General features: G+C 47.3%; 1 protein-coding gene across 13 annotated transcripts in view; it reads left to right on the forward strand.

Annotated features, from left to right (window-relative positions):
- camk2d1 (calcium/calmodulin-dependent protein kinase (CaM kinase) II delta 1) overlaps nucleotides 1-14127 on the forward strand; it is a 97818-nt gene that overhangs the window by 39941 nt on the left and 43750 nt on the right. For all 13 annotated transcript variants that reach the window (XM_064343672.1, XM_064343670.1, XM_064343671.1 and 10 more), the window contains exons 3-4: nucleotides 9543-9602; nucleotides 13578-13632. In XM_064343672.1, the coding sequence (XP_064199742.1) occupies nucleotides 9543-9602; nucleotides 13578-13632 (115 nt within the window). The remainder of the gene's footprint in view (nucleotides 1-9542; nucleotides 9603-13577; nucleotides 13633-14127) is intronic.

The raw sequence follows: 14127 nt of genomic DNA on the forward strand, positions 1-14127 counted from the left end.
TGAGTGCTGTGAGTCACCTCAGCCCTGGGCGGCTACCTGAGAGTTGAACTCGCAACTTCTCTGCTCCCCCAGTCTGGCATAGCTCCACACTGCTAAGCTCAGATGACTCAGGAGTCAGACCATTTATCTGCGGTTGGAATGTTTGCACTAGCGCTCACTACGCTACATCATCCGGTGGTTCATCGCTCCTTTTAAAAAGTGACTCTGTGTTTATTCATCTTTTGCCCCCCCATGCTGAAACACACACATTCACAAACATACCCATGCACAGACACACACACACGTATAGTTATAGTGTAGTTATGTATAGTTATGTATTGTGAGTCTTATTGTGAGTATGAATGTTACGGATGTGTATTGATGTATTTTTCTGTATTGAAGTATTGTAAAAGATTTATGGGGACCCCAGGAAGAGTAGCTACTGTTACAATACAGTAGCTAATGGGGATCTAAATAAACAAACAAACAAACACACACACGCTCACATACACATGAAAATGCATGCACATTCATGCACAAATACACACACACACACACACACACATACATGCACACAAACACACACAGATATATACACACACACACACACACACATGAACACACACACCTAGCTTGTATGAAAAGTCTGTGTCAAGTAAAGCTCACAGCCCTGCTGGTATGCCTAATGCCTGTATCATTATAGTATTGAATTACAGTGCATTTTTAAAGAATATGTACTGTACACACACATTCCAGTAATCCCCTCTGCCTTTGCCAGAGTTTACCACAATAAGAACAATTTCAGAGCCAAGATCTAGAGACTTGTGTACTGACCTCTCCCCCAGTCTGCTCCACAATCTGTTGCATCTTATCTCTGTGTAGCCACACACTCAGTATAACCCTAGTGGGCAGGCGTACCACACATGCACATCTTTCATTAGCTCAGTAATGCTGAACTCCCCAGAACTGAAGATTATATTATTCAGTGCATTATTACAGTATTATTTTACCGTGCATTACATTATCTCATTTGCTGAGCATATTCCTTTGTCTAGTTGTTTTTTATCCCATGTATTTTGATGCGTTATCAGTTCATACTGCTGGATGTTTGTCAAAGTACTTAAGAGGAAGCGCTTTGGGAATCAAACCTGCAAACTTCTGGTTGAATGTGTAATTCCTTAGCCACTACCGTGCACCACCCTGCACCTGCAGTGCAGTTGTCAGTGCCGACGCTGAAATCATCCAGGAAACCTCAGTCCTCATTCACTGCGGCTTCACAAAGGGATGCTGAGGCATCGCCATGGAGACACCTAATTACCCCCAGACAGGAGAGCCCTTGGATCGGTTAACATATTCATAAGACTGGGAAGCTCAGGTGTGCCATTGTTATTGCGCTGCCTGTTTTTCTACAAGTGCTGGGGGGGAGTGAGCCTTCCCCCATCAGTTTACTCATTTGATGAAATGTGTTGGATGACCTACTTCTGCTGCAGAGATGGGCACCGTTATGCGGTCAATATCTCTTTCATCTTCCAGGGTGGTGGCGGCTGGGGGGGGGGGGTTGGTGATAAAGGCTGCTGGGAAAGTCAAATCTGTGATGGAGGGTATTTTTTATGTCAGGCCTCAGTAGAGAAACTGCTTAATGATGGAAACTCCCAGATACATTCACAAAGAAGATTAGATTATTGCTTTTGACCTTTTCAATTTTAGAGCTCGTCTGTTGCAGTTTTCATGCTTGTTGTGTATCGATGTGTGCCAAACAGCCTTTCTGAGTCTGCACAGGTATTGATTCTTTACTTCGCTGTTTGGTCTGCTGGGGTTCTGCTGGAAATTTGCTCGGGTTCTGTTCTGTGCTGCGAGGGTGGAGGCGGTGTCAGTGGGGTGGAGGCGGCTGCCGATGGGGACTACTGGAGAATTTAAAATAGTCCTGTAAAAGGGGACAGTTGGACTTTTCAAATAGCCAAACCTCTGTAACAGAACTGTACCTGGGTTGTATGGGCATGACATGTATAGCAATACACCATAATAGTACTAAGGTCAAAATGGCTCACATGGCTCTGTCTGTACAATTTGAGTAGACACAGGTAGTCAACATTTTAAAGCTGAATCAACACACAGGTTAATGATCAGATGAGCTAGATTTAAGTGGACTTGATGACATTTGGGGGGGAGTTGAGAGAACGGCATTGAAAATAGCTGTCCCATTTTTTAAAACTCAGAGCATTCTGTCTCTCAAAGGGGCTTCTTTGAAATAGGTCATCTACATATTGAATCATACAACACTTTTATCCAGATTTAAATTATGGCTAGGCTCTTGAGTCTGAAATGAAAAGAGCGAGGAGGGGGCTCTTAAAATGTGTCCAGCTCTTCTCCCTAACCGTGCCCAGAGCTTGTTGCTGTTCCCACAGGAAGTGCGGTTACGATACATAGTCTCAGTTGATAAGTGGATCCCTCTACTGGACGTGCGTCTGATCTACGTGCTTAAGGAGTGTTCGCAGATGTTCCGGTAGATTCTGCCGGACACCCGCTGTGGAGGAGGAGGGTGAGGGCACTGTGTGCCTGCCACACTATAAAAACATCAGTGGCGGCACTAGAAAAAAATGGCGAAATATGTGATGGTCAGTAGAGTTAGGGTTATACCAGGCTTCAGTACAGGGTGGCCACGGCCTTCCCTGGCTACCCCACAGTTCTGCCACTGCAGTGGGGGTTGGTAGAGGCAGGGGATGGGGGGTGGAGGAAGGGGTCGAGCAGCACACCTGAATGACTGCAGCTGGGCACTGCAGTAGCTGAATCCTAGCATAATTTGTTTTTGAACCAGTCTGTACCCTGTAGCGTACCTCTACCGCTCTGCATTTTTTCTCGATAGCACGCCCTCGTTGTGGACGATGTTTCGCGGTTTCTGCGTGACGGTGGGCATATTTTGATAATAAAGAACTCTTAGCGGGCCCCGGGCTTCTTCTTTCGCTGTGTTTACCGCACGGTCGATGTTTCAGCACGCCACTTTCATCAAATCGCTCCTGCACAAAGCACAGCGTACAGTTGCGTGCTCCTGTTTGCATGTGGCTTGCGTATATATATATATATATGTGCGTGCACATTCAAATTCATTCCGATTAATTTCTGTGCCTGACGGCAGCTATTTCCAGCGGCTGCACTTTCACGACATGTATCATGTTTATTGCCCGTGGTGGAAAGATGTAATGGCTGCAGTTATGTAATCAGTGGCAAGAGGAAATCAGTCATTATACTCTATTGACATATGGAAAAGGGCTCAGAGCCCCGGACTGCCTGAATATCAGCCCTGCTGAGCAGCATCTGTGGTGAAGACTCGCCGCACCGAGCTCCCTCTCTCCAGATTGAGCCCTTAATTAAGCACTGACTCCGGGTCAGCTCTGCTCTGTGAGATGTTTGGGCTCAGGATTAGGATTAGAGCTGGGGTAAGATTGTTCTAGATCAGCGTTCGGGGACACTATCTGCTGGAGTCTGTGGAGGTTACTCGCAGGGTGGTGGTACCGGGTTCACAGCAGATCCCAAACCACTTTCGTTTTAATCCGGCCGTTCTTGTATGCCTGTCCGACTTGCTGTGTCATTTCTAAACCCTCAGCCTCTGGGGTATTAGATGACCTGCACTTACCATGTGTTTTTTTATATTGACGCTCGGATTTAAAGTATTTTTTCAGAACCGTTTTATCCATTTATTTACTTAATTCGAGCAAGAAAAAAGTTGTGCTTGTTGTATTTTGTGCTTTGCAAATTTTGTGAATATATTTAAGTATATATGCATATTATTTATTATGATAAATGGCCTATATGATTCCGTATTGACGTGAAGCTGTTTCACTTAAGACGGGCCCAACTCTCGCTTTTTTCTCTCTTTCTCACTGTCTTTTTACCTGCCTGAATTTGCCTACCTACCTACCTCCATCTCTCTCTCTTTCTCTCTCTCTCTCCCACTCTCTGTTTCTCTCTCAGGTGAATGGTGGGGGAAATGGCCATATTCAGTGTTGTGTAATGGGGTTATGAAAGACGACGTGGATAACGCTTGTGTGCTAATCCTGTTATGTCAGAGATGAGCAGCAGGGACTAAGTGGGTGACTGGGAAGAGTGGGGACGGAGCTGAGCGCCCTTTGTCATGAGTCCCCCCGGCAACCGGGACCGTGGCCCCGTTAAGAACAGATTTGATTGGAGCGGCTGGGATTAGAGCCCAGGAAGAAGGGATCTGATTGGAGTGGATTACAGCCCTGTGCAGGCTGCAGTGTGTGCTCATCTGCAGGCTGTGTTTGTGCAGCCAGACGTGGCTGCGCACTGAGAATGGGGTGGGGGGGAGCGGACCGCCATCATGAATTAATATGAGTTTAAAGAGCTCTCCATCCTGTGAGCCAATCCTGTGGGCCAATGAGCTGCTGATAGACACAGCATAAAGGAATGTAATGTGCAATCGGATGTATACAGTGAGTCGCATTTCACTATGTACTCTTTTTCAAGAGTGGCCTGCCCAGGACCACGGCACCAATGGGAGACGTTTGCAAACAGTTTTGAAAAGCAGACAGAATCACACTACATTATTAACAATAGTATTGTCGATTATTTTCTGATTTAGCATCCTGTTTTCCTGTTAAAACTCAGAAGACACAGTGCCTCTTAAATGCGTATAAGAAAGCTTTAAGCACCTGTTCACTTTTTTTTTTTTTTAAAAAGCACTTTTTGCCCCCCCCCCCCTCCCCCTCTGTGATCCCCAGCACTGATTGTTTGCATTGATATGGGCCATGGGTTCCTGGCAGCAGGTGAGAACAGTTGTCAGTTGGTCCTTCCTGTGAATTCTGTGTCCAGTGAAGTTAATTGGAAGAGGACCAAGGGAAAGGGAAGGGGCACTCAAGGGAAGGGGAGGGGCACTGAGGAGAATGGGAGGGGCACTGAACAGAAAGGGGAAGGACAATGACGAGAAGGGGAGGGGCAAGTAAGGAAAGGGAATGCTATTAAGGCAAAGGTAAGAGAAGCTGGAGTACATCAAAAGAAAGAAGAGGTACAGGGGTAGTGTTGGTTGGGATCGAGTGGTGTTATGCAGCCAAATCCCCATTGCACTTGATTGAGAAGCACTAGAGGGACTGCAGGGCTGAAAGTGTGTGTGTGTGTGTGCGCGCGCGTGTGTGTATTTGTGCATGTGTGTATGTTTTTTGCAGTGGATTCCAGGCTGAAAGGCAATCAAGGGACTCAGCTCTGATTTGTGCTCATCTTTCTACCTGTCTCACTACAGCTGTGTAATTACAATCAGAAGTACCACTCAAGAGCTTCAGTTTGGCTGGAGGCGCCTCTCTTCTCACTGAAGGTGCCTCTCCTCACTCTCCCGTTGTTGTTTTAGTCAGACTGGTCAAGGATTGTGCGGTACTTCACCGTCGCACTCACCTGCCACTGGGATAATTTATGGACTCCTCCACCCTTTCTCCCGAGCTCACATCTACCTGCTGGCATGGTTAAATCATTGACTCCTCCACCCTTTCTCCCGAGCTCACATCTACCTGCTGGCATGGTTAATTCATGGACTCCTCCACCCTTTCTCCCGAGCTCACATCTACCTGCTGGCATGGTTAATTCATGGACTCCTCCACCCTTTCACCCGAGCTCACATCTACCTGCTGGCATGGTTAATTCATGGACTCCTCCACCCTTTCTCCCGAGCTCACATCTACCTGCTGGCATGGTTAATTCATGAACCCCCCACCCTATTCTAATCAGCTCCTCCACCTCTAACCTGCTGGCATGGTTAATTCATGGACTCCTCCACCCTTTCTCCCGAGCTCACATCTACCTGCTGGCATGGTTAATTCATGAACCCCCCACCCTTTCTCCCGAGCTCACATCTACCTGCTGGCATGGTATAATTCATGGACTCCTCCACCCTTTCTCCCGAGCTCACATCTACCTGCTGGCATGGTATAATTCATGGACTCCTCCACCCTTTCTCCCGAGCTCACATCTACCTGCTGGCATGGTATAATTCATGGACTCCTCCACCCTTTCTCCCGAGCTCACATCTACCTGCTGGCATGGTATAATTCATGGACTCCTCCACCCTTTCTCCCGAGCTCACATCTACCTGCTGGCATAGTTAATTCATGTCCTCCACCCTTTCTCGAGCTCACATCTACCTGCTGGCATGTTATCATGGACTCCTCCACCTTCTCCCGAGCTCACATCTACCTGCATGGCATGGTTAATTCATGGATTGCTCCTCCACCCTTCACCGAGCTCACATCTACCTGCTGGCATGGTATAATTCATGGACTCCTCCACCCTTTCTACCGAGCTCACATCTACCTGCTGGCATGGTTAATTCATGGACTCCTCCACCCTTTCTACCGAGCTCACATCTACCTGCTGGCATGGTTAATTCATGGACTCCTCCACCCTTTCTACCGAGCTCACATCTACCTGCTGGCATGGTTAATTCATGGACTCCTCCACCCTTTCTACCGAGCTCACATCTACCTGCTGGCATGGTATAATTCATGGACTCCTCCACCCTTTCTACCGAGCTCACATCTACCTGCTGGCATGGTTAATTCATGGACTCCTCCACCCTTTCTCCCGAGCTCACATCTACCTGCTGGCATGGTATAATTCATGGACTCCTCCACCCTTTCTCCCGAGCTCACATCTACCTGCTGGCATGGTTAATTCATGGACTCCTCCACCCTTTCTACCGAGCTCACATCTACCTGCTGGCATGGTTAATTCATGGACTCCTCCACCTCTCCACTCATCTCCTGCTGCATGGATCAGACTCTCACCCTTTCTCCGGCAAACACTGCGTGGTATAATTCATGGACTCCTCCACCCTTTCTCCCGAGCTCACATCTACCTGCTGGCATGGTTAATTCATGGACTCCTCCACCCTTTCCCGAGCTCCTCTACCTGCTGGCATGGTTAATTCATGGACTCTCACCTTCTCCGAGCTCACATCTACCTGCTGGCATGGTATAATTCATGGATCCTCCACTTTCTCGAGCTACATCTACCTGCTGGCAGGTATTCTGGACCCATCCTAGCCTTTTTTGCGCTCGTGTGACACGCATGGGCAGCGTAGTGTGTGTTATGCTAATATTATTTATCAAATATTAAAAGGATTACTGCAGGGCGGCACGCGCTCTCTGCGCGTTAGCCCGGGAACGCCCTTTGTTGCGCGTTAAGCGGAGCGGTGAATGATGCATGAGTATCGATCCTCACACGGCAGGTGAATTTCTATCGCTGTCCTAGCGGGACGCCTGAATCCAACTCTGATTAATTCAAGAACCCTGTTCCCTCGTTCTCCCTCATCCAGTTTGCTAAATTTTCTGGCGATAAATAATTCACCGCAATGCCCCGATTTGGTGATTAAAGCGGCGGTTGAAGGAAATGTAACCAGAGACGTGGTGCTGTTTTTTTTTTTTTTTGGTGTCCTTGACAGGTCGCTCTAAGAGCTGCATTCTGCTTTTGACTTGAGTTCTGTGTTTATGGCTCCCGCGTCTGTGCATTTCAGGATGCTACACGAAAAAGCTTTTGTTCTTGGGCAATTTTTTGTGTTCTACTGGAATCACAAATAATTCTGTACCTGTCAGGCAGAGCTCTGCAAGCCATAACTTTACAAGGATCACTGCAGCTGAAGCCTGAGAGCCAGTCACTGTTTTACACCCTACAGGCTGCACACAGTACTACAAGATCGCTGACTATTTTACACCCTACAGGCTATACACAGTACCAGTGACTATTTTACACCCTACTGGCTACACAGTTCTACAGGAGCGCCAGTGACTATTTTACACCCTACTGGCTACACAGTACTACAGGAGCGCCAGTGACTATTTTATATCCTTCAGGCTACACAGTACTACATGAGCGCCAGTGACTATTTTACACCCTACTGTCTGCACAGTACTACATGAGTGCCATTGACTATTTTACACTCGGTAGGACCAACCATGTCAACCTGCTTTGGTACAGTAGAATAGCCTTATAATTAGTCATGTATCATTTGCCAAAGAGAAAAACAAACTAACGTGATTTTCATTGGGCCTTACGTGTTGGACTGCGTTGGGTTAATGTCCTTTGGGTTGCCTGTTTTCTTTATGATGTCAGAGTGCATCACTGGGGGTTCTGATGTGAAGCACTGAAAGCACCAAGGTCTGCAGGTTGATCCCTAATTGTCGCTTCTGGATGAATAATTAAAGACGTAAACAAACAGACAGATGCGCTCAGCCTTCTGGCCTCCTTGTGCCGTAGTCCTCTCACTTATTTCGCAGCGTTGACTCCTGACAGGACTATGAATGAGCCCTCTGTGCAGGGACTGAGGAGAGCCGGGTTTGTGTTGCAGAGAAGTGAGAAGCTCAATCTCTAGCGTGCTGTTTAGTCCGGAGACTTTTTTTTAATTGCGTCAAGGTAGCTTTGCTTGGAATCAGCTCAGTTACTGATTCGAAATGCCCCCAGGTGCCATTTTCTCACTCACAGGAGGTAGATCTCATGTCAGTTAGGGACAGAGCTGGGTGAGGAATCTCTGGTATGGGCGTGGTTCCATTGGCATGCTGGCTGCCACGGTGACCGTGAACAGCCAAACCCCGCCTGTTTGGGGCAGAACACGCTGTTATCGGCAAGCACGTGCCTTCTGTTCCCCCCCATGAGAGAGAGCAAATGAGGAGACGCTGGGCTCAAATCCAGGCCTAAGCCTTCTGGAGAGAGAGCGCAGAAATGAGCTTCCTTCTTTCCACCACACACACACACACACACACACCCCGGCGCACATGCACACACAACACACACACACACACCCCGGCGCACATGCACACACAAAACACACACACACACACCCCCAGGCACACATACACACACACACACACACACACACCCAGGCACACATACACATACACACACACACACACACTCACCCAGGTGTACATACACACACACGCACACACTCACACCTATGCATGCAGACACACTTACACACAAACATATGCTTATGCACACGCGCGCACGCATGCACATACCCACGTACACATTGCAGCAGTGCCCTTCACCCTGTGTCCAACATGAGCCTCTAACGAGGCCTTAGAGAGAACACTGAAATCATTCAGACACATATCACACATCACGAAACAGATCCATAATCCAGTCTGAACCGCATCGGGGAGACGGCAGACCGTTGTTAGCAGGGAAATGTTGCTCAATTTGCGAAACGTGAACCGCAGGAATGCAGTTGCCTTCCTTGTCCTGGTATATTATTAGTACCTTTATCCTTTGGCCGCAGTGGTTTTCAGGAACAGGATGCAGTAAACATCCTGTTGAACTTCATGAGGAGGATGTGAGCAGGTTAGCTCATTTTGCTCTTAGATTGTATCGAAGGAGTGCAGAGATGACCTTGCTGGGAGTTTGTATTGTCCCCTGCAGGTAGTACACGGTACGTTTTTGGGTGAATTTTTCCTTTAACGAGCAGTCTAAAATGCACAGTACTCCTGCATTTGTGTTCTCTGTCGAAGTGCGTGATGTCCCTGCACACATATTCATGCCAGCGTTCCTGTCTGTTTTTATCTCTTCAGATCACCAGAAGCTGGAGCGCGAGGCTCGGATCTGTCGCCTGCTGAAGCACCACAACATCGGTACGCCGGGGTCTGCCTGTCACCTCGTGGCTGACACCTGTCAGTCAGTCAAGCATCACCTTGGAGCAGCGTAGCGGGGTGGGGCGGGGGCCAACAGGGTGGGGACCCCCTTATTACTAAGTCTAGGAAAGAGGATCATGGGCTGCGTGACTTCCTGTCGGTCTGAGTTAGAGCCTGTGCACATCACTCTCACTCTCACTTCATGAAGACAATGTCACACAGTACATGCAATGGCGAGGCATAAATAGCTTCTTTAACCCTTTAATGAGTAGTCAAACCTGTGACCTTTAGGTTACAAGGCCAGCTACCCATTATGCTACACTGCTGCCCAATGCACTTCTGCAAGGCTCTGCACATGCTCATGCTCAGCCACCTATTGCACACACACACACACAAAATACAGTCATACTAGGTTGCAATATAAATGATTAGTTTAGATACTCTGCATTTCGGTTGAAGTTTGCCAGTCCCAAAGTATCTCTTTTCACAGCCGAGTGTACCTGAGATTCCTTGGCTGATTATTTTGCCCGTTTCATACTCTGACTTCCTCCAGAGAGATGCAGGGAATGCATTTAATTCAGTGTCTAACCATAACGGCTCCGTATCTGGAGCACTTACTCAATTATTTTATATTATTTTAGAAAGGAGAATTGAACTGCTTTGCATTTGCATATTTAATGTCAATTCTATGGTGACAGCTTCATGTTATAAAGCCAGATGAAGAGGCAAAATGAACTGATGAGTGAGAAAATGAACAACAGGCAGAATGAAAGAATGCATGTCTTAAAGACACTTCAGATTCCCTGCTACTAATGCCATCGGCAGCACGTGACCTTCAGAGGTCTGCGTTATTTGGAATTCTGGAAGGTTAACACACATCCCTGAGGCCACTGGCCTATCCGCTGCCCTTCTCCGCCCCCCTGCCCTCTTCTGATTGGACGCCCAGCTGCGGAGGGATCGGGAAGGAAGCCCGGAGCAGGCTGGGGCCCAGTGTAAGTGGAGCGGAAAGAAATGAGCGGGCGAGCGGGAGGCTGGCGGCTTCGCCGCTGCAGAGGCCCGCCTCAGCGCCGCCATGTCCGAACGGCGGGAGGGAGGCCAGACCGCGGGGCGCCGAGCGGGCGGATTTACTGCCCGTCTGACCGCCATACTGCACCGCCCGTACCTCACCAGGGTTTTTAAAACGGAAACAGTGTCCTCCTCAGCTTCCAATAACCGCAATTAGCAGTGAATTCAAATTGTTCTCGCGTTACGGAAAAGAGGATCCGCGCCTTTCGAGCGTCTGTCCGTCTGCGCCTCGGAGAGGGGAGAGAGAAAGCTAGAGAGCGATAGATGGGCGGAGAGGGAAATTGAGAGAGAGAGAGTGACTGAGAGAGACAAAAGAAAGAAGGAGAGAGGAGAGAGAGAGCAACAGAGGATAGATCTTCTCTGTTGCTTACGGAGAGTGGAGTTTCCCGCTCCCACTGCCTTCCCTCAATCTCCCTTCCAGTGCTGTGGCCAGTTTTTTTTCTTTGGGTCATTTCTCTCATTTGAAAGAGAGAGAGAGAGAGAGAGAAAAAAAAACCCAACACGGGGGGAGACGCTTGATCCGGTGAACGGTCCCCGCGGGCCTGGCATGAAAGGGGCGCCCGCGGGGAGCCGCTGCCCGCCCACGCTGGCGCTGCCGGCCCCGGCGGAGCGGAGCGAGGCCTCAGACTGTAATTAAGCCCTCACTAATGGCAGCGTTTCAGACGGGCAGCCGGTCGCTCGCCGTCCTTCTCAGAATTATGATTTAGGGTGAGGGGTGGGGGTGGGGGGGGACGAGGAAAGGGTTAGGCTATTTTTTTAATACCGTTTCCGCTTCTCCCTCGTCTCTCGCTCGCGTTGCCATAACAGCGGAGATGCAGAGCTCGAGCGCTGTTTTTTTTTTTGGGGGGGGTGAATCGTTTTAGAAAACGTGGATGCATTTCACGCTGTTCTCATCTTGTGCTATTTTCTGCTATTTGGAGAATATAGGAGATTGGGTGACAGCGGTTTATAAGAGAGCGGTGCTGTTTCTTGCTCAGGCACACAGTCTTACCAAAATAGCCTGCCCCATGCCAAAATGTCTCAGGGTAGCCCTGACATCATGTGAAATTGCTATGACATCAATATCTTTTAACTTTCAGCTGAAAGCTGACACATTTGTCAGTCTGTTCACCTCCATCTGTAATCACAGTCAATTTCGGCACCAAGCCCTTGAAGATGTGCTGTCGTGTCTCAGTAATATTCAAGCACTGATCTGTTTATTTGACTTTTTCCATTTACTTGAAACCCCACATTCTTCAGGTGTACAGCTCCTTTATGTCTGTTTCCATGGTGTGCCGTCACAGTTATTTCTCCCCGCTGCCCAGAAGCAGTTTGAAGAAAGATTGTCCTCAGGGTTCCTGAGTCTCACCTCCTCCCTGTCAGATCAGAGCTGATGCATGCAGTCTCAGATTTAATGATCATCTCATTTAGACGCTACGGTCACTCTCCCCGGTGTCTTTTCTCCTGAGGGTCCTGCGCCTTTAAGGTCGTCATGGCGCTGGAGAGGAGATGAGGATACCGGCTGTCAGTCACAATGAAGATAGATGAGCTGAATCATAGCTCGGGGAATCCTAAAAAGGGAATTCCTATCTCTGTTGCTGTCTCGCTCTCTTTCTTTCTCTGTGTTCTTCTCTCACACACACACACACACACACACACGCACAAAGAGGATCATAAAGGGCAGATGTCTGTTGGGAAATTGTCTCTCCTCTTGTGCACACGCCTTCAATCACACAGCCGCTGCTCAGCTAATTGATTATGTCAACCTGTGACCTTGGCAACCGCACAACACAGCATATTGCGCGCTCTTCGGCATGCGAAACCATTCACTCGAGCATAATGTACAAAATGAGGCTGCATCCAGCAGCGGGCTCTGCCCTGTCAGTTCAGTTTATTATCGCTATCAATGAAGTCAGCTAGACACATATCATATCACATTAATGCACAAGGCATTCATCCTTTGTATCTGATATCATGCAAAAATCAGAATGGCAAATTACATTGTAATATTTTAATTAAAAGTTTAAAATAATAGCAAAATAATAGTTCATATGCTTTACCATGTACTGTACCAAGTTGATTAAATATTGTTATGGGAAAAAAAAGTATTATTGTGGAAAGATATTAGTAATTTGCAAGATGCTGTGCTACATCACAGGGGAGATTTTGCTGCTTTGACCTGAGGAAAAACACAGTGGCCACGTAGGTGTAATTAATTAATGGCAATGTCAATCATGGCAATCATTGAGCAGTCATTGAGAATGATAGAGATTTATAAAGGAAGTTGTGATTGGATAAGAAAGATAATTTTCCAGTGTAGAATCATCTTGGTGCAGTCTGTCCTTACTGAGGTAAGGTAAAGAAAAAGCAGGCCTGTGATCAAGTTGGCCGAAGTTTTTACACAGTGGTCAGTAGGACCATGGGGCAATAATTCTGATGTGAACTCAAGCAGCAACAGAGTGCGTATGGAAGGACTGAGCTCTGGTGTGGAAGGGCGCTGAAGGCATGATTGAATTATAACCCCCAAAATAGAGCCCTATTACCTGTGCTGTACCTCTGCCTTATAGTATGCATTTTTCCGAATAAATATCTGTTTAATATCGGGTGCCAGTGCATATCTTTGTGACCATCCATAAACTTGGACGTTTTAATGTCCATTACGAAGCTAAAATCAATATATTAGGTTCCCTCCCTTACCCATACAGTACTTTCAATCAGAATAATATTGCATTTGTTCTCTCCATGGTGAATTATGGGGATGAATCGAGGGATCTGGCAGCTTGGGGAGTTTAAATCAATGTAATGCGTGTTATAAATGAGATTTTCTCCCAACTCTGTCAGCGCTGTAGCCTGGCTTTAGAAAGCAAATAAAAGTGGTAGGGGAGTGGAGCGAGCGCTGAATTTCTAATCACGGCTTTTTCCTCTCCACAGTGAGACTCCACGACAGCATATCGGAGGAGGGCTTCCACTACCTAGTCTTTGATTTGTAAGTAAGCTCTTCAGTACTTTCTAATATATTGTCTCATGTTGTGTGTCGACTTGAAACTGTTCCCAGGTGTTTTGATATTATGGAATATTACCTTGGGCACTTCCACTGTACCCAGCTGATTTACATTGTTAGAATTTGTAACAGAAATATGACTAGAAAGAAGCGAAAAAATATTTTATAATCTTCAATTTAAAAATAAAATCACAAAAAAAATTCCTGACTGTCACATTCAAGTATGTTCAAATTAGTGGACTATGATAATATCATGAATCAATATAATTTTTTTTTTTTTGAGCGCTCTTTAAACCTTACTCCGGGATTCACATTTCGCATGGATCCTGACCAGTCAGGGTCATCCAGCGATCATCCAGTGATCATCCAGCGCCGCTCCGAGTACTGAATGGTCATCAGCCCAAAACATGAGACCTTCCCTTTGGCTCGCCATTACTCTTTCTCTCTGTTGCACCCTTGATCAGGAGTTTGCTTCCGAAT

Source organism: Anguilla rostrata, chromosome 7 (genome assembly GCF_018555375.3).
Source record: "Anguilla rostrata isolate EN2019 chromosome 7, ASM1855537v3, whole genome shotgun sequence".
Lineage (NCBI taxonomy): Eukaryota > Metazoa > Chordata > Actinopteri > Anguilliformes > Anguillidae > Anguilla > Anguilla rostrata.